Source organism: Bacillus rossius, assembly GCF_032445375.1.
Source record: "Bacillus rossius redtenbacheri isolate Brsri chromosome 9 unlocalized genomic scaffold, Brsri_v3 Brsri_v3_scf9_2, whole genome shotgun sequence".
NCBI lineage: Eukaryota > Metazoa > Arthropoda > Insecta > Phasmatodea > Bacillidae > Bacillus > Bacillus rossius.
Window position 1 is genome coordinate 5,949,057 of NW_026962013.1, and position 27,075 is coordinate 5,976,131.

The 27,075-nt window shown below is 39.7% G+C and overlaps 1 protein-coding gene across 1 annotated transcript in view; it reads left to right on the forward strand.

Annotated features, from left to right (window-relative positions):
* Positions 1–10,360: 10,360 nt before the first annotated feature.
* The window catches only part of LOC134542885 (transcription factor hamlet-like), a 130,051-nt gene continuing 113,336 nt past the window's right edge, over positions 10,361–27,075 (forward strand). The window contains exon 1 of the mRNA XM_063387472.1: positions 10,361–10,528. Coding sequence (XP_063243542.1) covers positions 10,522–10,528 — 7 coding nt within the window. The 5' untranslated portion in view covers positions 10,361–10,521. The remainder of the gene's footprint in view (positions 10,529–27,075) is intronic.

The window sequence follows — 27,075 nt, forward strand, 5'->3', positions numbered from 1 at the left end:
TAAAACACTGTAGCATCATTTGTGTTTCGTGGTTGGGTGAGTTTATTTCAGTTCCACGTCGATTGTTACAACACCAATAACAGTAGTTGAGTGCGGAAGCAAATGCGTTCTTAGTGGCCCAGTCAAATAAGGCAACGACTTCTCTCGCAGACGGCCGCCAATCAAAAGGAAGAAACCGCTGGTGCGGGTATACCTTTTTGCAGTCTAATATATTTCAGATTTATTTGCGAAAAATGCCTGCCCCTAGACATTGCAGATGTTACCAGCATTAGAGTTGTTGTAAAAACTTGATATACCTACTTAGTTGTACGGTTAATCTCATAGCAGAATATAACATGCCAATAAAGTATTAACAAACTATTTTTGTTACTAATCTTACTGTACGACTGTGTTTCTGTAGTAGCAATGTCAATAATATTTTGAAAAAACGCAAATTTCACGCCGAGGTAAAATACCGGTTTTTTTTGTTTGTTTTTTTTTTCAATTCTTCGACCTCGAGGCGTTTTTTGTTTACCTTGAAACATCGCGCTTGACGTAACGAGGCGTAACTGTAAGGCCACCGTCCCCGTTTGCGCCTCGCGGTAATCTCTCTCCCACTATCGCCTCCGCAGTTGTCGTTCAGAAGTACTGATAAGCCTGTCACACTTGTCGATCATCGGAGCTGTTATTTAAGACCTATTCGCGGAGGTTTGGGTCGAGATGCATTCGCGCTTATCTCTTTAAAAAAGGCTTTTGAATTACACATTTCCCAACGATTCCCAACATTATTTTCACGTAAACATAGCCTATATATAGAGACCGGAAAAATTCGCGGATTCATTTCGTGATAGTCTAGAATCCAAAAACGTTCGTTGTTTTGCTGCATCAGTGATTGGGCCACAGTTTATCTGAATGATACACGGCCAATGAAAAACCTTTAACAAAAGAAGTATCGAATCACTAGCGTCCCAATTAACAGGCGACACGAGTCAGTAACCAATGAGCAAATGTAATTTTCCCGCGTGCATAGAGGATCATGCAGTATATCCCACAGGTCATTGAAACCGCGAATTTTTCCGGTCCTTACCTATATATGCTTGTAGGCCTACATATTACACGCCGTATGTTGATAGGCTATAGTTTTAAGTGAATAATTGAATTTAGTAATGACTGTACTAGATTTATTTTTTTTATTTCTAGGACAAGTTCAGAGTGAGTATTTGGTAGTCTATATGACTCAGGCTCTAATTACGCAATCGACGTAAGCCAACACCACCGAGACTCAAGGCCCTACAACCTGTCCGTGACGTCACAGGCAGGAGGCGGTAGGCTCGTGGCACGCGGACGTTGCTTTCTTCACGTGAACGCGTTTCCGCCGGCCTTGCGTTCCACCGCTACTCTTATGTTACTCTTGACGAAATTTTATCAAGCACGACTGTTATGATAGTTGCTAACGAAATGTAACTACATTCACTTAAATCAGCAGAGGATATTATAGATTATTATACACATTGCAGTAGTTGTCAAGGTATATTCCGTACAAAGTTGTATTTATAAACATTTAAAAAATTTTTATATGAATAATTAAATAGTTTTCTTGACACACACACCGGAGCAAAAAATTTAGTGCTTTATTTTTTGATAAAAGCCACATCTGTAAACACTAAACCGATACAAATAATATTCATGTGTCAAGGGAAGTGAGAACAAACAAATTAAAAATAACTTAAATGCTTCTCAAAGCACATGTTTAATTTATATTCTGGGTGTATAGTATACTTTTGACAGTTCCTACAATTATAACGATTTCAGGGAGTGTAGTTTAACTTGACATGAATTATAGAACACGTGTATAAAATAGCAATTTATATAGCTTTTATTAAGATTCAATCATGAATTTGGCATGGCAAAATGTATTTGTGCAGCCTGTGTAAGGATTCTGCTGTCTTATATAAAATATCTATGCTAATATCTGACTCAGAAATATTTTATGCATGTGGGCAATAGTGTTGTTGTCAATAGAGAGCTTTTTCATTATAACAAAAACATAACCACTATAAGAAAACCTACGAATTCATAGTTTAATGCTTGGTACTTTTAAGGCAGTGATCGAAATGGTTAATTGTTGTATATAAATTTTATTTAGTGTATCTAATTAAACTCGGCCATCGTCAGTAAACATTTCTATGCCTACATCTACAAATATACGTAAATGAACAAAGTTTATAAATGCTTCAAAATGAACTTGATGCTGAAAGTAATATTTTACTTTCAAGAGAATTTTTTTTAATTTAGTGAAAATGATGTGGATTTAATTACTCTAGTTTTCCCGGACTTGTAACAAAATTTGAATAGTGATCGGTGGTTGTACGCAAGAGCAATATTGGCGCCAAAAATTTTTTATCATTAATAAAATCTACACTTATATTTTAAGAGGGGCAAAGGGAAATAGATTATTTGTCACTAGATACAATCATGGATACAGATCAAATCACTTCATATCCTTCGGAGTTTTTAAATTCACTTGAACTTTCTAGTGTACCTAACCCTCACATAAACTTTCAAATGATACTAAATGTAGGCCTACAATATGAAATCTAGATGCTCCTCGACTATGTAATGGAACGAGGCTTCGGATCACACAGTTGGGGCAGAATATTAATTAATTAATTTTTTTATTCTACGTTAATACTTTGAACTTTTTTAAAATGTTAGGATTAAATATTTTTTTTTGTAATAGTGAAACATATTTCAATAAAGCATGTTTTCAGTTTTTTCAGCTAAATCGAATGTTAGAATTTTTAAATACTGCTGATTCCAGTCACGCAATAAAAAAAAACAATTACCATATTATTTTATTTTCTTTGCAATTATCTTTGATACCTAATTAAGGACATAACGCGAGCGAAGCCGCGGGTAAAAGCTAGTGTAATAATAAACCCTAATTGCGTCTTCAAATAATTTTATTGAAAATTGAATCACATGACGGTTCATACAAAATATGCAGTATCGGACATGGCGTAATATTATTTATTATTATTTATTAAGTGCGTTTTAATGGATAATTTTACTATGCGGAAGATAACGGTACAAAATCAAGTTTATTGCTGAATACTATTTTAACGTAATTCCATTTGTCTACGCATTTTGTATGTTTTATAGATTTAAAACTAGATTGATTAAAACACTTACGGATCAACAAACGGCAAAACCCCTTACTGAATATTAGCACTATTGGCAAACAAATATTGTAAAGAGTTAATGCACAACTTACCCTGGAATATTTTGTGGGTATGAAGTGTTCCCGTGGAATTGCGTTCAACCACGCATTTTTACTATTTTCACTGTCGGGAAATTTGAAAACGTGAACTGTCGGACCACAGTCATAATTTCTACGACATTGTGGAACTTGTACACCATGACACATTTATTATTCTCACTCGCGACGAAATTATTTAAAAGTAACGTACAACGCGCCGCAGAAACACCCCTGCTACGGTCAAGGCAAGTAGCTGCACTGACCGTTACACATACCTGAGCCTGCCCAAACAACCCTCCCATGGCCTCTTACCCGTGACGTCACAGGCTCCGGGCGACAGGGTGGGAAGGCCTTGAGTCTCGGTGGTGTTGCGTAAGCACGCAAGTAGTGTAAAAAAATACAGAGTACTCGCGGACGCAAGGGCGCAACGAAAGAATTAGCCAACTTGCAATGCCTTAGATTTTGGATTTTGTTTCTGTTAATTTTTGTAAACAGTTTCGAGATCATTATCTCATGTAAGTGGTGTGTGTATAGATGACTAATACTTTATTCTGTGAATTATTATTGATTAGTAGGGACCGGAAAAATTCGCGGATTCAATGACCTCTCGGATAGCCTCCATTATCCTCTGCACTTCTCAAGTAAACACGCGTGTTCATTGGTTACTAAATTGTGAGTCGTCTCCACTGGGTAGCTTGTGATTCGACGTTTCTTTGGTCGATAGTCTCTCATTGGCCCAGAGAGCTCCAGTTAAACCGCGATCCAATAGCAGAACCAGCAGAATTGTACACATGTTTGAATTTCAGCCTATCACGAAATGAATCCGCGAATTTTTCCTGTCTCTAGTTATCGATAAAGGCGGGGTAATTCCGCGCCTTCATTGGTCGCAAGCTGAGATGCAAGTCATCACACTCTCGCACTATGCTCGTGATTGGACCGCAGTTATTTGGACACGCCCCTCTACGACAGCGGACCAATGATGCCCAGCTAGGAGAGAAACAAGCGAATCAGGCAGTGTCGATTAAGGACAGAAAAAAAAATGTTTTCGCAAAGAAATTAACCAATGGAAAAGTAAACATTGGCAGAGCAAACACAAGGCTATGATTCTGAGCCTGACGTAATTCAACGGATTTTGAGTTTACTTACTTTGACTATGACCCAACAGTAATGATCATATTATATAAACTACACTTTATTATTTCTTCCATGTGCGCATTTACCTTGTTTACAACGAAACACGGAACTCGTAAGTCGAAACCAGGCGTGGCGTCTGCAAATATCCAGATGTCTGAGATTACGAAGAACTCATAGATAATTTGGGGCGCATTCTTGGATGAAAAGTCCGCGAACTCCCTGTTACTTATAGCTAGGGACCGGAAAAATTCGCGATATCAATGACCTATAGGATGGACTACATGATCCTCTATATGCACTCGGAGGAATTACATCTGCTAATTGGTTACTGACTCGTAGCACCTGTTAACTGGGCTGCTCGTGATTCGCTTCTTCTTTTGTTTACATTTTTTTCATTGGCCCAAAGTCCTTTAGATATACTGTGGCCCAATCACTGAAGCAAAATAATGTCAAAAGTATTTGGACTCTATATGCTATCGCGAAATGAATGCGCGAATTTTACAGGTCTCTACCTATAGCTAGGGACAGGCATTTTCCGCGAATAAATCTGGACGCCTATTAGACTGCAACAAGGTAAACCCGCACCTGAGGATTTCTTCCTTGTGATTGGCGGCCGTATGCGAGAAACGTCGTTGCCTTATTTGCCCGAGCCACTCAGGACGCGTTTGAATCCGAACTGAATCACTGTGATTGGTGTGCTAAAAGAATACGTGTACCTAAAAGAATTTAGCCCAATCAAGAAACACAGACGATGCTTAAGTGTTTTTAACTTTCAGCTGGTCTCGGAATCTTTTCACGAAATATGCATGCCCCTTCTTATAGCAGCGTATAAACTGGATTAAGTTAAACTGCCGTGTCACCATAGCTAACACTTTTTGGCGATTCCCAGTAGAAGCTCAGCACCAGGCACCAGGCAGAAGGCAACAGGCAACAGGCAACAGAGGCGAGGGCTCCAAAGGGGACCGCCGAACAATGCAACGAGGGGAGACGTGTTATGCAAATGGCAGCAGGAAGGTTAATCACTCATAATTAACTTCTCGCCGCGACACGCGAATGACAACTGCAACAGGGAACTAAATAAAAAAAAAAGATCGCGCGGAAAAGGGAGGGAGGTAAGGGGACAGAGAGAACAAACGACACACGTGAAACAATTTGAAGCCCGGAAAAGGGAGGGCGCGGAGTTTTGACAATCGCGGCGTGTTGACAAAACGTTTATAGTTGGAATATTTTGTTTTGGGTTTTCAATACAGCAGAGCTTTGTTCGCACGCGTCAGGCGCGCGGTTTGGGTTAAGGGAGGGCACGTGACGTCACAAACCACTACTTTATACCCAGTAAAGAACCCCGGGGTTGCAGGGCACCAGAGCTGGGTCAGTTAACTAGGAGTCATAAGTAGGAGCATGCTCATTTCACGAAAAGATACCGAGACTAGCTGGAAGTTAAAAACACCGTAGCACTGTCTGTGTTTCGTGAATTGATGAGTTTCTTTCAGGCACGTGCAAACTGTCAGCACATACAAATCACAGTAATTCAGAGCGGAAGCAAACGAGTCCTGAGTGGCTCAGTCAAATAACTCAACGACTTCTCTCTCAGACGGCCGCCAATCACAAGGAAGAAACTGCTGGAGCGGGTATACCTTGTTGCAATCTAACTGCAGTTTAACTGGAGCTCTCTGGGCCAATGAGAGATCATCGACCAAAGAAGCGACGAATCACAAGCTACCCAGTGGAGACGACTCACAATTTAGTACCCAATGAACACGTGTGTTTACTTGAAAAGTGCAGAGGATGATGGAGGCTATCCTAGAGGTCATTGAATCCGCGAATTTTCCCGGTCCCTAGCTATGGTTAATTCTGAATAGATATATTAAATATGTTTTTGGAAACAATACTGAATATTTCTTGTCGCGCTTAAGAAAATTGTGGCATGTTCATAATTTTGATTGATGTTTTGTACAAGCACACATTTTTTTTAAACAATGGAAAATATAATAAAAAAAATTGACTTTATTTGGTTTTATATTGCTAATAGTGTGCAGTTAATACTGGAAAGCTATCCAGGGAACGGTTTACAAACAATTTTAACTAATGTAGGTACTGGGTCAACACAAAGCATAAATTCTCGGGTAAGAATCCTAACACAGAGTTACTGCGAACATTTTACAAAAAAATTTATAATAAACTAGCTGCCCGACCCGGCTTCGCACGGCTATACTAATGGAAAAAAATTAAGCCACATCACCCATTTACAGTAATGGTAAATAATAAAAAAATCAGTGAAAATTTATTACAATGCTGTATAATGTACCGGAGAGAAAATGAATAGCACCGATGGTTTCCCGACTCGTGCACGCAACGTACAACTGATGTACCCGTACTTCGCTACGGCAGTCTACAGGCAGATCACTCTTGCACCGCTCATTATACATGCCCCTCGTTGTGGGTACGCCACTGCCGCGCGATGCCCGTTGCCATGGAGACGCAGAAGGCATGAACAATGCAAAATCCTGTTGCCTTGTTTTAACCACCCATGGGATCTAATTTTCGGAAAATGTCATCCTGCGTAACATAAGGAACATTACTGTGAAGTTTCAAGTCTGTAAAATATAAATACTTGAAAAAAAAGAGTAATTTTTGATATTTAGATACCAGCTAAATTAAAACGGTGATGAGGACTGCACTAACAATGAAATAGTCGTTGTCATAGAGACGAATGAAGCATCAACAAAGCAACAGCCGTTGCCATGGTGATTTCCTACCAAAAAATGGAAATTTTGATATATTACCCCCCCCCCCCCTCCCCCCTCCGAAACTCCCCTTGGGATCGGATTTCCGCAGAATCCGTTCTTAGTGAGCGTCTACATCACAAAATGAATAATTATGCTAAATTTCAAGTCAATTGGGTTTATAGTTTTAGAGATCTCGTGATGAGTGAGTCAGTGAGTGGTATTTCGCTTTTATAAATCGCAATAAATTAAAATTGCGACTATAATTTGAGATTTAAACTATCCTATCTCTCAAGTTGGATCGAACTGCACATGGTGTGCGAATTTTATTATAATCGGTTTAGTGGTTTAGGAGTCCATTGAGGACAAACATTGTGACACGAGATTTATATATATTAAGATGTCATGTAATTGGTCTGCTAAAAAAAGTCACAAGCATCCATAAATTTACCTACATAACATATGAGTATTTACAAAACTTTATATAAAACCTCCTATTTTATACTTAGGCCTATTATATTTTTACAATTAGGTAGTAGGCTATTGTTTACTGAGATAAATACATATAAAGTTTATATAAGTAGCCTAATATGTAGAGCTGCTACACAGTTTAGCAAAACAAAACAAGCAAAATATCAGATCTTTCCATGTGAACGACAACTTATTTATCATTATTTCATAATTTAATTAATAGCTTCATAATTAAGGAAGCTGGCTCGTATTAATTATGTAGCTCATGTGCATGAAACTCTTGGGGCTACTCAGAGGTTTAGGAACATGACATTTATAATAAAAATATAAATTTATAATAAATGTCATGTTCCTAAACCTCTGAGTAGCCCCAAGAGTTTCATGCACATGAGCTACATAATTAATACGAGCCAGCTTCCTTAATTATGAAGCTATTAATTAAATTATGAAATAATGATAAATAAGTTGTTGTTCACATGGAAAGATCTGATATTTTGCTTGTTTTGTTTTGCTAAACTGTGTAGCAGCTCTACATATTAGGCTACTTATATAAACTTTATATGTATTTATCTCAGTAAATAATAGCCTACTACCTAATTTTAAAAAATTATAGGCCTAAGTATAAAAGAGGAGTTTTTATATAAAGTTTTGTAAATACTCATATGTTATGTAGGTAAATTTATGGATGCTTGTGACTTTTTTTAGCAGACCAATTCCGAAAATTTTCGAAAACATTTTTCGGCAGTTTAAGGTAGCCTACATTTTAAAAGTATTCTTGTTACGTTCACGTTTGTAGAAAAAATAATAAACATATTAAACACGATGGTTTTTACTAACTAATGCCTTCACTGTGGTAAGCTACGTATTATCTCGATATCGTCAAAAGCTTAGTCACTGGTTTTTTGAATTAGGTATGTGTATAAAAAATGTTTCGTGCGCTTGGTTGCTAATAATCGACTATTACTAGGGCCATGCATATTTCGGGAAAAAATTCCGAGATTAGCTTAAAGTTAAAACACTGTGGCATCGTCAGTGTTTCGTAACTGGGCGAGTTTCTTCCGGGTGCATGTCTAAAGTGTAAAACGCCAATCACAGTAACTCAGCGCGGAAGCAAACGCGTCCTGATTGGCTCGGCCAAAAACGACTTCTCTCGCAGACGGCCGCCAATCACAAGGAAGAAACAGCTTATGTGGATATACGTTGTTGCAGTCTAATAGGGGTTCAGATTTTTTCGCGAACAATGCCTGCCCCTAACAATTGCAAGTAGAAGCCACGGGTAGGGATCAGAAATATTCGCGGATTCATTTCGCGATAGTCCAGAATATAAACTAGTTCAACTTCTTGCTGCTTCAGTGATTGTACCACGGTTTACCTGAATGACCCCAAGCCAAAGGAAAATCCTCAACATGAGAAACAGCGAATCACAAGCATTCCAGTTGACAGGTGTCACGGATTAGTAGCCAATCAGCAGGTGTAATCTGCACAAGTACATAGAGGATCGTGGAGTCTATCCTGGAGGTCATTGTACCTGCGAATTTTGTCCATTCCCTAGCTACGGGGCATCTGACGCTCGCGCCATTGTAAGCCATATGACAAGGGGCAGTCATTTTTCGCAAAAATATCTTAATGCGAGCCAATAGCAGAACCAGCAGATATATACACATGTTTGAATTTCAGCCTATCACGAAATGAATCCGCGAATTTTTCCGGTCTCTAACCATAGCTATGTGCTGTACAAATATTTAAAATATTGTTTGAAGTATTACACACTATTTCTTGAACACTGTTTTCCAAATACATATTTTGTAAAATTACAAAAAAAAAATCTTTGTATGGCCCCGAAAGCTTGTAACCAAAGTCAGAGGTTTTTAATTCTTTGCGACTTGGTCAGCACTTCTTCTCCCAAGTCAACAGTTTTTACGGAACAAGACTTTTGTGTATATACAAACTTAAGTCCAGAACTGCTAGCTCCACTAATAAATAGATGCACCTACGGAAATTTTCTCGGATTTATTTTAGTTAGCTAGAATGCAAATCTCGATACTCTCGCGCTGCGCGCCGGTGATTGGAGCGTAGTTGTATTGGACACGCCCCCTCCGCGACCGTGAGCCACCACTGGCACAGCTAGGGGCAGGTATTTTTCGCGAATAAATCTGAACACCCATTAGACTGCAACAAGGTATACCTACCCCGCACCAGCGGTTTCTTCCTTGTGATTGGCGGCCGTCTAACGAGAGAAGTCGTTGCCTTTTTTTGACTGAGCCATTCAGGACGCGTTTGCTTTCGCACTGAATCACTGTGATCGGTGTTGTATCAATCGACATGTGCCTGAAAGAAATATTCACCCAATCACGAAACACAGACGGTGCTACAGTGTTTTAACTTATCCTAACTAGTCTCGGAATCTTTGCGCGAAATATGCATAGCCCTAGCTGGGAGGCAGTGGCGACCGAGAAACCAGCCCAAAACGCTCGCTGGTCGGGCAAAACATAGGGTTTTGAAATTCAGCCTGGCGCCGAACATTAATTCGCGGAATATCCGGGGTGTGTCTCTCGTGAATCTGATCCCCCCCCCCTCGCCCTTCTCGAATCGTGGGTAATTGGCGGTATTGTCTCCGAAGGGAGGGAGGGAGGGGTGGGTGACCCCCACCTCCCCCCCCAGGTAGAGGATGGTAAAAGGAGGAGGGGGCAGGATGAGAGCGGAGGGGCGGGGCCAGCCACGGGAGGGGAGGCAGATGCCTGGCTCCTCCCCCCGCGGGGCCCCGCCCACCACCCCCCTCCCCTAGGCCGGCGGGCTGGTCCAGACGGGGCGAGCCACTGTGACTGTCGACGAGTCACTCGTCCGTAGCGGCAGAGCGGCGTGTGAGTGTGTGAGCGTGTGTGTGTGCTGGCCTCCCCCCCCCCCAAGGCGCGGGGGACAGCGGGCAGTCAGTGATGGCCTGACGCGAGGGACACCATGGCAGGTGAGTGTCTACTGTCTAGTGCCCTGTGCGAACACACAGTTCAGGCGGGTCACTGCGATAAGTAGAGACCGGAAAAATTCGCGGATTCATTTCGTGATAGGGCTGAAATTCAAACATGTGTACAATTATGCTGGTTCTGATATTGGCTAACAGTTTAAACTGTAGCTCTCTGGGCCAATGAGGGACCATCGACCAAAGAAGCGTCCAATCACAAGCTACCCAGAGGAGACGACTCACAATTTAGTAACCAATGAACACGCGTGTTTACTTGAGAAGTGCAGAGGATAATGGAGGCTATCCTGGAGGTCATTGAATCCGCGAATTTTTCCGGTCCCTACTCCCTTGTAATCTGCACTATCAGGCCGGGCCCATTCAGGACGCGTTTGCTTCCGCACTGGATGGCTGCGATTGACATGCTTACAGTGTTTTGCTACAAATTTCATAACACAGCTTGTCTGGGAATCTTAAATTTCGCGGTTTCGATGGCCTTCAGGATGGACTGCGCATACCACTGTACACTCGGGCAAATAACGCAAGTTCATTGGCTGCCGACTTTAAGTCGTCTCAGCTGGTTTGTCTGTGATTCGATCCTTCTTTTTGTTGAGGGTTTATAACTGGTTGAGATTCGTCCAGATGAACAGTAAGCCAATACAAAAATTATCTAAGAGGTATATGTGTTTTAATTCTAGCCTATCACCGAATGAATCCGCGAATTTTGCAGGTCTCTACTTATGAAAAATATACAAAAAATATTGGTTAGTTGTTTACTAGAATTCATCGTACCTAAAACAAAGAAAATATAATTTTTTACCTACAAGAATTAAGTATTAACCTCCAGTTGAACATAAATCTATATTCTGTCACTAACACCGCTTTGATTCTAATCGCCTTTATTGTAACTGTTACCATGATGCATGGCTCTTTAAATCACCGGATACAGCTCCATTTTTTTTTTGTTTAACGGAAATAGTTCCCCGTGAGAAATCAATATCATGCTCACGCTGTTGTGGATTTGTGAATCTCGCAAGACTACTGGATCGCGAACATCATGTTTCCAAAATTTTGGGACGTGCAAAATTCCTCGGGTGTACTTAGAACTTACTAGTCCCATTTCCGCCATGACCATCGACGCCATAATTTTTTTTAGCTTTCGACGCTGGCTGGCGCAACCTGCAGATACGAGACACGCAGAGACGCCGCCTCGTGTTCCGCAACTGCAACAGACTGAGTTCTCGCGGCAAAAAAAAAAAAATAATTGGTTGTATGTAAAGTCGGTTTACGGACGATAGTTTAACGTGACAACGTCTTTACAAAACATTGATGAAATGATGCCATACTTTTATGAATAAAATTGAATCATTTTTACTGAATCATCACTATTTTGTATGGATACAAAGAAGGAGTGAAATGAAATCTACAATTTAATTGATAAATTTACTTTCATTTGCACTCATTAATTCAAATATGTCTATTAATTTAACGAAGAGATTATTTTAACTATAAATTTTATACATGTTTGCTATTTAACTTTCTCCCAATCTGTGTTATTCTGTTAAGGATAGGACGATGATAGGAAAAGTAAAAGTAGGAAACGAATGGGAGTGTTTCAAGTTTAATGTGCCTCGAAAAATTCAAATCGATGGTTGTTCCAATCGAGTGGAAGAGAGAGAGATACGGCGCAAGCGTACAATGAGCGTAACGGTTCACGACGTAACGGGACAATGTGCGTAACGGGACACTTTTTCGTGCGTGCAGCCGGCGTTCATCGATTTATTAGACGTCACGTCAAAAAATAACGCTCCTATCTACGTGAAATTGTTTTTAATAATCGCAATTTTGATGTCAGCAGTAAATTAAGGAAGTTATGTCTCACTGCCAGGTGTAACTTAAACAGCTCAGATCACAGTACAAAGTTTTTTTTACCATGTCTCCAATTCCCTTTTAAAAAAAACAACATTGGATTATTTTTTTATTCATTATAGGCTACCTAATTAGAGTTTATCCTGTCACATGAATATGTTTTTTAATAATATATAACATCATAATATTATAATAATTAATTATTTCAAACAAATGTGCGCTACAGAACACAAGATGTTCATATGTTTTAAACGAAAATGTAATATTTTTACATTCTCATTTTAAATTGTAATTATTATTTAATTTAATACCAATTCAATATGCCTTTCATGTCTAAAATATTTTTTATGTAGCCAATAATAGGCACTGTTTTTGCAGTTAGAGAATATCATATTTCTGAAGGAATTTGTTTAATTTACACTGTAGCCTATATAACTGATTTAAAAATGAAAGATTGTTTTCCTTGATATTTAAAAAAAAAAATTCCCTGACTTCCGGGTTTTTCGTATTTTCCTCAACTGTAGAGACCCTGCAATCGAAAAGTTAGCAGTTTCAGACAGCAAATAAGAATTTTAAGAAACCATTTTAAATGCATTCATTCGAAATCGTCTTCAGCATCACACCTTAAAACAAATTTATGATAACAAAGACATGTTTAAGAGTTATATGTAGGGACACCTGCATTTAGCGAATAAATTTCGTGTCAAGATATTTCACAAAATACTGTAGCATATCTCCTGTGGTTATTGGCTGAGGTCGATGAGAGGTGTCGTCCCGCTCTTGACGGGGCCAATGAGAATGTGGTCACCGTACTGCTGCACCCTCACAATTTGCCATGACTCTTAGAAAAAGCTACAGTGTTTTGTGAAATACCTTGACATGAAATGAAATCGCGAAATACAGATGCCCCTAGTTACATATAGGTATGTAGATAGTATTCATCCACCTTAAATTCGTTGTGATTATTGACAACACATAATGATTAGAGTCACGGAAATTTCGCAAATTCATTTAGTCGCAAGCTAGAATGCAAACCTCCACACTGTCGCACTGTGTTCACGATTGGCCCGCAGTTATCTGGACACGCCCCTCTACGACAGTGAGCCAATGATGCCCAGCTAGGAGAGAAGTAAGCGAATCAGGTAGTGCCAAATAACAAGGATAAAAATGTTCTCGCTAAGAAATCAACCAATGGGAAAGTAAACATGGGTCAAGCACACCTATAACTTTGAATTCTATCCTGAGGCCAGATGAATCCGCGAAATTTCCGGGACTCTAATAATGATCCGCTAAACCTTCTGGACCGAGCTACCAACCAATCAAGGAGGCGGGTTCGATTCCAACACCCTTCAGTATCACACTTATGAGCATCGAGGACAAGCGCTTACAATAATATTGGAGCAAGCACTGCGACGGAACACAGTATAGGTATCTTAAGTCGTTACACAGCTTGTTAGCCATCTGTGCGGACATGAAATCACTGTGGCGTAAGGCTTGGTTTTAAATAAACCTATTTGAAAGCTGGCTTGTCCCCGGCCTTCTTGAACTGTTGTCAAAATGGATTAATGGGTGGATTAATTTCCTTGATAAATGATACGCCCAATCAAGCTTTATCTTTATCTTCTTATCGCAATGCACTTCAAGTTGCTAAACAGTGTCTCTTTTAGCCTGATTCCCTGGAAATAATATCAATTTCATTTTCAATCTTTTATTTTATATGAATAGGCTTCTTATGAGTTAAATTTTATGTAGGACTACATACATAGGCCTACTTATTTGTAGAGACCGGAAAAATTCACGGATTCATTTCGCGTTAGGCTAAAATTCAAATAACTTAGTTATACCTTACGACTGTCTCTGCTATTGGCTGAAAGCTAGGGGCAGGCATTTTTCGCGAAAAGATCTGAATACTCATTAGACTGCAACAAGGTATACCCGCACCTGGGGGTTTCTTCCTTGTTATTGGCGGCCGTCTGCGAGAGAAGTCGTTGCCTTTTTTGACAGAGCCACTCAGGACGCGTTTGCTTCCGCACTGAATCACTGTGGTCGGTGTTGCTACAATCGATTTGAACCTTGGTAGAAACTCACCCAATCACGAAACACAGACTGTGCTACAGTGTTTTAACTTTCATCTAGTCTCGAAATTTTTCGCGAAATCTGCATGCCTCTACTGACAGCTCATCTGGAAGACTTTGGGCCAATGAGAAACAGTCAACCAACTCTTTATCATATCACGGGCTACTAAGTCGGGACGTCTTCCAAGACAGCGCATAATGAGTGGATGACATCTGCCCGAGTTGGAGTCCATCCTGCAGGTCATTCAACCCGAGAATTTTCCCTGTCCATACTTTGACACCCACACAGTTCATGTACGGTACTGATGTTCATATAAAATTACTCTTAAGCACTATTCACCGTGATTTTTTCATATATAATTAAAGTATTAAATGAGTATAGGTAGAGATCGGAAAAATTCGCGGATTCATTTCGTGATAGGGTGAAATTCAAACATGGGTATAATTCTGGTGGTTCTGCTATTGGCTCGCAGTATAACTGGAGCTCTCTGGGCCAATGAGAGACTATCGACCAAAGAAGCGTCGAATCACAAGCTACCCAGTGGATACGACTCACAATTTAGTATCCAATGAACACGCGTGTTTACTTGAGAAGTGCAGAGGATAATGGAGGCTATCCTAGAGGTCATTGAATCCGCGAATTTTTCCGGTCCCTAAGAATAGGCCTATACCTTGTTATATCATGGCGAGGTTTCTAAAAATAAGAATATTAAGCATTATAATTCATAAAATTTATTCCAACAACAAACGAAATATTACTTTTCTTAAGTCATTATGAGAGTTAGTTTGTTTTTTTAATTCAAAATATGTTTGGCCGTTCATAGGTTATATATTAGGTAAAAGCAAATTAGCCCCTTGCGCGTCATAGTAAGTCAGTGCAGAAATTTGATTGAGAAAATGAAACCAAATTCAGAGATTTTCTACAAGATAATTTACGGCGTGGGAAAATATTTTATTGTTTCAACAAAGGTGCTGATCATTTACAATTGTGTTTGCTTGCTGTTTATATTTATTGTCCCGTCAACACAATATTTAGTAATTTTAAATGTATTCTTGTTTTCTTACTTCCCAATAAATATTTAATTGAGTCAAAAAAAATTGCATTTTAATCGAAGCGCACAAATAACTTCTTTACGATCAAAAATTAAATCCACAAAATAGTTTTCCGAGAGAAGATAATCGACTCTCATTTCGACAACAGACCAAACTAGTTGTTTGTCTTATATTGTTTGCCGTTTATGGTCGTATCATTTAAACAAACCTAGCGGTTCGTGCAAAACAATGGAACAAAAGTACATAAAAATTAAGTAATGTGTTTCATATCTCAGCAATGTGTTTATGAACTACAAAGAACAAAATCTGCTTAAGACGGATGATTGTAATGTACGATAGTTTACTTTCTTTCAACATTCTTGACCGGCATTGTTTAGCGTGACCGAATAGGAGGGCATGATCGTGTAAATAATGTGACTGCTATCAACTTGATGTTACACTGACAGAAAAAAGAATTCTTGAATATTTTACAAAACATTAGCTAGGAAAAGTTCGTTTGTTGAAAACAAAAATATAATTTGCCACAATCGTCTTTGACATGATTTGAGCAAAGTTTATCTACAAACTGTTTTTATTAATTAAAAATATTTTTGCAGTCACTAACTTATTTCAATAATTTTTACAACGATTATGCAATGACAAGATATAGAATTATTTATTTTTCTCTTGAACATTTACAGTTTGTGTGAAGAAGGAAAATATCTGCAGAAATTAAAAATATAAGTAAACGTTCTTTATAGTTATTCCTACCGAACCATTTCATTCCTGAACGTAGTGAAAACCAAGACCTTCACATTGTGCCTAATATACCTAGGTCGTCACCCTTTACCTGTTCATGTAGCCTACAACCCATACATGAATAGAAAGGTTTTGACCTGGGTGTGTGTAGATAAGATATTTCTTTTGATCAGATACTAGAGAAAACATTTAATTCACAACGAACCAGTAAAAAGGAAGTGAGTTATGTTTTTTTTTTTAACTCGATATAAAATATTTTAATACTAGCTGCAGTACCCGGCTTTGCCCGGGCTGAACACCGGGTGATATATTGTCCGCGAGTTACAGCAAAATGGATAGCGATTTGTCCAGTGTGTTGGACACTAAGAAATGACACATAATTACTTTTTGTGTATCTGTGACCTATGATTTTCTGTTTACCCATGGCGATCGGTTGAAAGGTTTAGAAGTTGATGCGCTACAGCGCCATCTAGCGGCGGGTTACAAAAAAAATGGATAGCATAAAAACCTTCTTCATGACAAAAACATTCGATGTGCCAACTTTCATGGCAATCGGTCAAACGGTGTAAGAGTTTATCGACGTCATACATGCCAACATCCAATTATATATATACTTATATTTCGAAATTTTGGGGCTTTCACTTTTGCGAAAAGTGTATGTTCAGGACCTCGAATGGTTTGGAACACTCCATCTCGAAAGAATAGATATTTGAAATTCCTGAAATTGTCGAAATTTTCGGTCTTTGTCCCCAGAGGGGGAGGGGTGATTTTGAGGACCCTGAATGGCAGGGAAACACTAAAAATCGAAAGAGAATGATTTTTGAAATTTTCTATATTTTGGGGCTTTGACCCCTGAGAAGGGGGGGAGGGGGTTATGTTGAGGACCCCGAATGGCTCGTAAACACTCCAAATCGAAAGAGAATAGGTTTTCGAAATTTTGGGAAAAAAAATTATTATTGGGTTTTTGACTCCTTGTGGGGGGAGGGTAGTTTGAGGACCCCGAATGGCTCGGAAACACTCCAAATAGTAAAAAAAGTATACTTAAATTTAAGAAATTTTTGAAATTTTTCGTAATTTTGGGGTTTTGCACTCCCCCCCTCCCTCAAAATTGGGTGGGAAGTCGACTTTTAGTAAAAGTTCCACCATGCCCCAGACACTTTAGTTCGTAATGACTTAATTTTAATACAATTTCCTCCAATTTTTCGAAATTTTGTGGCTTTCACTTTTGTGGAAGGGGAGGGGGTGGATGTTCAGGACCTGGAATGTTTCGGAACACTCCATATCGAAAGAAATGATATTTGAAATTCCTAACATTATCGAAATTTTGGGGCTTTTTCCCAAAAGGGGGCGGGGGATTCGAGGACCCTGAATGGCTCGAAAACACTTAAAATCGAACACTTAAAATCGAAAGAGAAAGATTTTTAAAAAATTTTAAACTTTCGAAATTTTGGGGCTTTAACCACCTGGGGGCGGGGGGGGGGACCCCGAATGGCACGGAAACACTCCAAATCGAAAGAGATATAAAGGAATATAAAAATGTAGGCATTTACTGTACTCCTATCTACCATAATAACAATAGCCTATTGACAAATAGAAAAACTTATTACCTACCTATGAATAATGATTTTTTTCTGCAATTTAAATTGTAATATACAAAAACGGTATTGAAAATTGAAACAAATATGGCGACACTACAAACTGTCAAGATCTTTATATTTTTCTTACTCTCTACTTAGTTCCTTACAATAGAAAAACGTAACGTAATGACTTGAAAGCTATTGCTCGGCAGGCATAGAGGAATGACACTAACAGTTTGTATATCTATGACACACATTACATAAAATTAAAAATATATATATATTTTTAACCCGTTTAAAGATTTTTTTTTAGACAAAAGATAGCCTATGTCCATCCCCAGGATATAATCTATCTCCTTGCCAAATTTAATTTCGATCCGTTCAGCCGTTCAGCCGGGAAAAGGTAACAAACAAACAGACATAGGTACAGACAGACAGACAGAGTTACTTTCGCATTTATAATATTAGTATTGATCAAGGCAGCAAAAGATACCGCGAAAGGTTTTAAGGCCTATATATTTCTGTGTCTGTTATTAAAGCGAGAACTGAGCTTATACGACAGTTCACAGTTTATGTTATACGAGAAGAAACTGTATTTTTTTTTTTCAATTTCAAAAGGATTCTATTTAAGTGTCACTCTCGTTTACGTATGAATTCCTTTGTTTCCTAGTTATATATACACACACACACCTCATTATTTTCCAGTAGATAGATATTTTTGATGGTATTTTTAATTTTTTTTAACGTAATAATTTGTGTGAATATTTTTGAAAAAAAATCCAGAAGACTAAAAAAATTTTAAAGTATCGATTTTTGCTATGTTTTTTGCCCCCATTATAAATTTGTGGTCTTAGGGCAAGAGTAGGCCTATCAAGAGAATATATAGTAGCTAAACCAAGCAACTTGTTTACCAAAGATTAAGGATGATAGAAGGAACTGGAAGACGCTATCTCTCTTTCAGCAGTTTTTTAAGTCATACAAATTTCAATATTCAATACTTGACTTCGTTGAAGAGAGGTACCTATACCTACACTTTAGAGGAATGCCTGAAGTTAACAGTGACTGGCTACAGCGGCTGGCGTCGCCAGCAAAGTCACTGACGTTTAAGTATCGCTCCGCCAACTTATATTTTTTCCATATTTTTTTTACTATAAATCTAATTTTGAACTATTCACTGCAATTTTTTTAGCATGTCAAGGAATAAATCATATCTCCCAGACCTTCTATAGCTTGTTGCAACCACATGTTTACTAACATATGTTCTAGTCTGTAGCGCCGCGTGGAAATAACTTATTATTTCACGCGGGCGACTACAATTGTACTACCACGAGTTCTCAAGTGTTGACTTCAAAAAGTAGCCAAGGCTAAGTAGGTACTGTGCCATTTCAAACAAAAAAAAATTAGCACAAACACTTTATTGCAATTAATTACCTATGCCACGCTTGTGACAGGTGAAAAGATAGATAAAAATAAAGACAGGTAAAAATGTACATATAAATGAACGTTTGTGTTTTCGTCTTCTGTTTTGTAAAGATATAGACAGTAAGATACAGACATAGACAGAGAGATAGAGAGGGAGATATACAGACATATATAAAGCTATAGAGAGATAGAGTGAGGGATATATATGTATTATAGAGAGATGTAGAGAGATATAGGTGAAGATAGATTGAGATATAGATAGAAACATAGAGAGAAATATGAGATTTATAGATGGACATATATACAGAGATAGAGAGAGAGATATGTTTTGTATATGTGTACCTACCGGGCATTAGCTAGTCTTTAATGGAATATTTCGGCACAGAAACTGTTGAATGCAATACGTGGTCTTCCTGTTGCTACCTACCTCTCTTCAAGCGGCTAGTTTTCCGAGCGCTTGGAGCTCAGAAGCCTCGACGATGCACGGGGCACAAGCCGTGTGTTGTTGACCCGTGTTCAGGGAGGGTGCAGGGTTGTTCAGGGTTGTTCAGGGTTGTTCAGGGTCGCTCAGGGCGGAGGCGCTGTCTTCCCCCCCTCGACCGAGTGTGTGTCGGAGGTAGGACTGTGAAAGCGGATTAGGAAGCTGACACTCCCTTGAGCCGCTGTCTCTTCGGCAATAGCCTCGCTACACGTTTACCATCAGGCGTCCTCCCTTGCCGCGACACTGCCCCCTGCTATCGTCACCCCTGTCACAATCTACGATCCCCTGTGTCCTTGCGTAGTCTCTCACGCCTAGATCTCAGCAGTGTGCTACCCGGCATTTGAACATTAAAAAAAAAATTGGTTGTCTGTAAAGTCGGTTTACGGACGATAGTTTAACGTGACAACGTCATAACAAAACATTGATGAAATTATTGCATACTTTCATGAATAAAATTGAATCATTTTTATTGAATTATCACTATTTTGTATGGATACAAAGAAGGAGTGAAATGAAATCTACAATTTAATTCATAAATTTACTTTTATTTGCACTCATTAATTCAAATATGTTTATTACTTTAACGAACAGATTACTTTAACTATAACTTTTATACATGTTTGCTATTTAACTTCTTCCAATCTGTGTTATTCTGTTAAGGATAGGACGATGATAGGAAAAGTAGGAAACGAATGGGAGTGTTTCAAGTTTAATGTGCCTCGAAAAAGTCAAATCGGTGGTTGTTCCAATCGAGTGGAAGAGAGATAGATGCGGCGCAAACGTACAATGAGCGTAACGGGACACCGCGTAACGGGACAATGTGCTTAACGGGACACTTTTTCGTGCGTGCAGCCGGCGTTCATCGATTTATTAGACGTTGTCACGTCAAAAAATATATTGTATACCAATTTTAAATATAATAAGTTTTTTAATATAATTAATTTTATTATTTAATTATTTTAAGACCATAAATAAATAAAATTAATCGGCATTATTTTTGCAGTTTGATGTCATTCTGCCAAAAAAATAACAATAATAATACTGTGCTGAACACCAATTATTATTTCACAGGAGAAACTATTTTTCCAGCAGTTTCTCACTATTAATACCAAAGCATTCCATGCAACCTTGTGATATGCTCAAAAGAGTAAAAAACTTGTAATATTAAATTATATAAAATATAGTTGGCATAAAGCAATTATGACACCATAAAAATAAAAACTTATTATAATCAAATGATGCTCTTGATGAAATACAGCAGAAAAATTGTATTTCCAAAATTCTCGTTTCAAATTTTGCCAAAGTGGTGTTTAAAACTTTTGTGTCTATATAACAGAACACACTAAAACAAGGTCAATGCTAGCAGCAAGAATCGTACATTGGAAAGAGAGAGAGAGTGCCCATTTAAGTGCACACTGCAAACCAAGATTTAGGTACGCTATAGAACTATGAAGGATTGTCCTGATGTCCTTCCACTTCTCGCGCTTCTCAGCGAGCTCATGATACCTGGCAATGCTGACTTCTACGTTATTTGTCATGTAGAGACCTGCAAAATTCGCGGTTTCGATGGCCTTCAGGATAGACTGCACATACCTCTGTACACTCGGGCAAATAACGCAAGTTCATTGGCTGCCGACTTGTGAGTCGTCTCAGCTGGTTTGTCTGTGATTCGATCCTTCTTTGGTTGAGGGTTTATAACTGGTTGAGATTCGTCCAGATGAACAGTAAGCCAATAGCAAAATTATCTAAGAGGTATATGTGTTTGAATTTTAGTGTATCGCCGAATGAATCCGCGAATTTTGCAGGTCTCTATAGTCATGAGTTGTTACTCTATGATTTGGATCTTCTTGCCTAAAATATATAGGTACTTAGAAAATTCATATAGGTACATAGAAAATTCCCGTTTAATCTACTTTGTCATTAACGTAAATACACTCCAAAAATATGAATGAGAACTATGAAATTTTTTTAAAATACTGGCACAAATATTCAGGCTACTGAGCAGTGGTAACGATAGGACACGGCCAGTTCTTTGTTTTTAGGGAACGAATGTTGGTGTCCTATTCGTAGAGGCCGGAAAAATTCGCGGAATCATTTCGTGATAGGCTGAAATTAAAACATGTGTATAATTCTGCTGGTTCCGCTATTGGCTCGCGGTTTAACTGGAGCTCTCTGGGCCAATGAGAGAAATATCGACCAAAGAAGCGTCGAATCACAAGCTACCTAGTGGAGACGACTCACAATTTAGTAACCAGTGAACACGCGTGTTTACTTCAGAAGTGCAGAGGATGATGGAGGCTATCCTAGAGGTCATTGAATCCGCGAATTTTTCCGGTCCCTACTTAAAGCTATGAGTGTGTGGGAGAGGTCTGGGTAGGGAGAGGCTCTAAGTGCGTTTCAGGCCGAAGTCTATACGCTCTAGTCATTCAGGAGAGGTAACATGTGCTAGGAGGGGGATTGGCCAGCCATGGCTGCGATTGGCACCATGACTAACTGCCCTCACTGACTATTGTAGACTAAAAACTAGATAAGTTGGGCCCAGGTAAAACAAGCATAGACACAAGGAAAAACCCTCGGCACTTACATTCGGGTTGCAAGATTTGATGCATTAATAACAAGCAAGTTGGTTACAGGAAACAGAAAGATGGTTCCGGAAGAAGAGTTGGACAGAGTTAGAAAGACTACTAGGCAAAAGGGCGGCGGGAGCTCGGACATTGTAGTCCGCGTTGGGTTTGGTGGCACTGGTTGTTTCGGGGGCGACTTTCGTCGTTTCCCACCAGGCTGCCAGTCAGCCTGAGTTGGCATAGGACGTGCCGGAACCGGAAGTAAGTGGCTAGGCAGGCGAGGCAGCGCCAGCAGGTCTGACCAGCCTCCCTCGGGGATCGCGGAGGGGGTTGGAAGGGGTGGTTGCAACGCCCTGACCTGCCCACGTGCCCCTCAGGAGTGCAAGGACTCTGAACTGCTTCAGGAAACACGCCCAACCTTCGCGTGCGGTTACACACGGTCTGAAAACACGTTTCATTCGCGGCCATTTCTCATTCAACCCATACAAACAGGCTGGCGAAGTATGTAGGTATGTTCATAAACACATTCTCTTCTACATACATAACCAGAGATCTGAAAAATTCGCGGGTTCATTTCGCGATAGGCTAGAATCCAAATACATTTGCCTTTTATGCTGCTTCAGTGATTGGGACACAGTTTATCTGAAGGACTCTGGACCAATGAAAAACGTCCGACAAAAGAAGTATCGAATCACAAGTTTCCCAGTTAACACGTGTCACGAGTCAGTAGCCAATCAGCAGGTGTAATCTGCACAAGTACATAGAGGATCATGGAGTCTATCCTAGAGGTCATTGAAAACGCGAATTTTTCCGGTCCCTATACATGACACACTGATTGGCTGTTTAGTGTCGAAGAGTATAAACAGTCCTTTGTGGAAAAAAAAACGCAAGATTGAGAATATTCCTGGCACAAGTTGGTGTAATATTTTACCGACTTAAATATTTTTTTCTGTTCCGCAGCCTATTTTTTTGACTTCTTCTTCTTGACTGTTTCGTCAGTTGTAAAGTTATTAATATAATGAAATTAAAACAATGCAGACATATTTCAAATCTGTGATTGCATACCAAACAAAAAAATTTAAAAAAAAAAATGTTTTTCAAGATAAAAAAAATTGGATCTTCATCATGTTCGTTTGATGACTGGACCGTCGGTTTTGGAGTTGAACACTATTTTCACTATTTTTTTTATACCAACTGCCGTGTAACCTTACACTTCCGCGTTTTGTAAACATGTTCGCTTAAAACCTGTTCACCTGGAGTAGTCCGGCGTCCAGTATAACCGCGCCCTTTGACTGTTCACCGCACTGACCTCAGAGATAACCGCGCCACAACTGGTACCAGGTCGCTGATCCGGTAACAGGCGACGTTAACGGAAAAAGTTGTCGTTTGTATATGCTGTCCGTAAAAGAATGTCCCAATATCAGTCGTTTATTACAATAGTTTCATTTAGACTATTCACAACAAATCATTAGAGGCATGCAGATTTCGCGAAAAGATTTTGAGATTAGATGAAAGTTAAAACACTGTGGCATCTCCTGTGTTTCGTGATTGGACGAGTTTATACACATCGATTGTTATAACACCAATCACAGTGATTCAATGCGGAAGCAAATGCGTCCTGAGTGGCCCGGTCAAATAAGGCAACGACTTCTCTCGCAGACGGCCGCCAATCACAAAGAAGAAACCCCCTGGTGCGGGTACACCTTGTTGCAATCTAATAAGGGTTCACATATTTTCCCGAAAAATGCCTGCCCCTACAAATCATACATAAAATTGTAGGAAAACTAACCAAGGGGGGTTGAACATATTATTTTTTTCCACTTAAATAGGTACTATCGGAACCAAATATCGATATTTAAAATAATGGGGTTGTCTGTAAAGTCGGTTAACGGACGATAATTTTACGTGATAACGTCATAAAAAAACATTGATGAAAAATTGCATACTTTTTTTAATTTTCAAATATTATTTACAGTATTTTGCAAATTTTTATTTAAATAATTTGTTTAAATATAATCACGAACAATTAGTTAAAAAGCCCGCCTTAACCTGTTTGATATTATAGAAGATTTTTCTCGCACGGTGGTTGGCCGGTTCTGGCACGCTCAGCTCAGGCGGAACGTGACAATGGTTTTTCGTGCGTGCAGCCGGCGTTAATCGATTTATAAGACGATATCACGTCAAAAATATCGATATCAAAAATATCGGCATTGAACAAAATTAATACCGAAAAAATCAATAGCTAGACGTGGATTATCGATGTGTGCGATATATCGATGTATCGTCGCCAGCCCTGGCATAAGGGGAGGTAGGGGGAGAGGGTGGTTGGGAAACGACGTTGGCCGGACATGACGTCGCCCTGGCAGCGGCGGATCACATCCACTAGCCGCTATCTGGCGTCGCCACGCCGCCATAAACATTCAACCACCATTCAACCAGTCCCCCTCCGCCCGCGAGACTTCCACCCCTTATCCGCCACCGCCCCGGTGTCGAGACCGCCAGCCGCCCCCGGTGAGTCACCAGGAACCGTGTGTCTCTCTGGTCGAGTCAGGTGAGGCCTGTTGCCACCATACTTGGGGCCAGCTACATTTCCATCATTAATTACTAGAGACCTGTAAAATTCACGATTTCAAATCCCTAAAGGATAGACTCCATGATCCTCTACGCACTCGTGCAAATTACATCTGCTGATTGGTTACCGACTCGTAACACCTGTTGACTGGAATGATCGTGATTCGCTAATTCTTCTGTTAATGATTTTTTATTGGCCCAGAGTCCTTCAGATAAACTGTGTCCAATCACTGAAGCAAAATAATGTCAAAATTATTTGGACTCTATCCTATCGCGAAATGAATCCGCGAATTGTACAGGTCTCTATTGATTGTTCCTTTGCAATCTGCAAGAGAAGCCATTGCTAGGGGCAGGTTGTTTTTTTTTTCGCGAATAAATCTGGAAGCCTATTAGACTGCAACAAGGTATACCCGCAACCACGGGGTTTCTTCCTTGTGATTGGCGGCCGTCTGCGAGAAACGCCGTTGCCTTCTTTGACCGAGCCACTCAGGACGCTATCGAATCCGAACTGAATCACTGTGATTGGTGTTGTTAAAATTGATTTGAATTTTGGTAGAAACTCACCCAATCACGAGACACAGACTGTGCTACAGTGTTTTAATTTTATCGATTCTCGAAATCTTTTCGCGAAATCTTCATGCCCCTACCAATAAACTGTGTGCCAATAGCGAAAATAGCTTAGGGGCATACGTATTTGAATTTCATCTCATTGCGGAATTAATTTTCGAATTTTTCCCGCTCCCTGCTCGTAAGAAGAATAACAAACAAGATGAACTATCTGGATGTTTTAAAACAAAGGAACTGGAACGTGGGAATAAAAAAAATGCTCCGGGAAAGAGACCTATCATTAGCTCTTTACGCTTTATTTTTTTGTCCCGTAGCCGTGACAGCTGGACCACATCCGGCTGCCGCAAGCGCTTCCGGTGCCAGCCGGTTTATCTCCGCTGACCGCTTCTGGAGCAAAACAGCGCGACTGCCCTCCGCCACGGGACCTGCCCGCATTCGCACGCGCTGTGAGGAGTTACTGTGCATTTCTGCGGACTTTCAAACGAAGAAGCGCCCTTAATTAAATAAATAAATAGCTAGGGACCGGAAAAATTCGCTTGTTCAATGACCGCTAGGATGAACCCCACAGCTCTATGTATACTCGGGAAAATGACACCCACTCATTGGCTGCTGTCGTGTGAGACGTTCCAACGTAGTAGCCTGTGATTCGTTACAGATTTGGTTACGTGTTTCTTATTGGCCCAGAGTCCTGAAGATGAGTTGTGAGCCAATGGCAGAAGCAGCATTGGTGTATAACTCTTTCAATTTTAGGATATCGCGAATTGAATCCGCGATTTTTTCGGGTCTCTACAAATAGCTCATCGTTACACTCTAAAAATATTTTTGTACTTTTACAAGGGAAATTCTTGGAAACCCTGTTGCCAAGGATATTTCTTGTAAAACTACAAGGCAGAGCCTTGCAAAATCGCACATGGTACAAAGCTCTGCCTTGTAGTTTTACAAGTAATATCCTTGGCAACAGGGTTTCCATGGATTTTCCTTGTAAAATATACAAAAATTTCTTTCAGTGTAGGGACTGGAAAAATTCGCGGATTCAATGACCTCTAGGATAGCCTCCATTATCCTCTGCACTTCTAAAGTAAACACGCGTGTTCATGGGTTACTAAATTGCGAGCCGTCTTCACTGGGTAGCTTGTGATTAGACGCTTCTTTGGTCGATAGTCTCTCATTGGCCCAGAGAGCTCCAGTTAAACCGCGATCCAATAGCAGAACCAGCAGAATTATACACGTGTTTGAATTTCAGCCTATCACGAAATGAATCCGCGAATTTTTCCGGTCTCTAGCAATGAAAAATATTAAAAATCTATCCATTTACCTATTTTTTTAATCTATTTTTTTACCTTTCACAGGTGTGGTATAGGTGTATAAAAACAAACACGTAATCGAATGCAACGTCGCGTCAAATTTTAAAAGAGATCGGTTAAGAACTTTCGGAGATTTAAAATTTTGAAGTAACAGACATTCTCATTGTGTATTTACACGCGAGTGGACTCGAGACAACAGACGCATGATGGCCTCGCGTTTACGTCTGTCCCCCAAGCGCACCACACGGCCGAGAGGTCACGTGACAGCAGGCACTGCCGAGCTGTTCCCAGCAGCTATCTGTCCTCGGCCGGCGGCGGGGTGTGGAGGGGGGGGG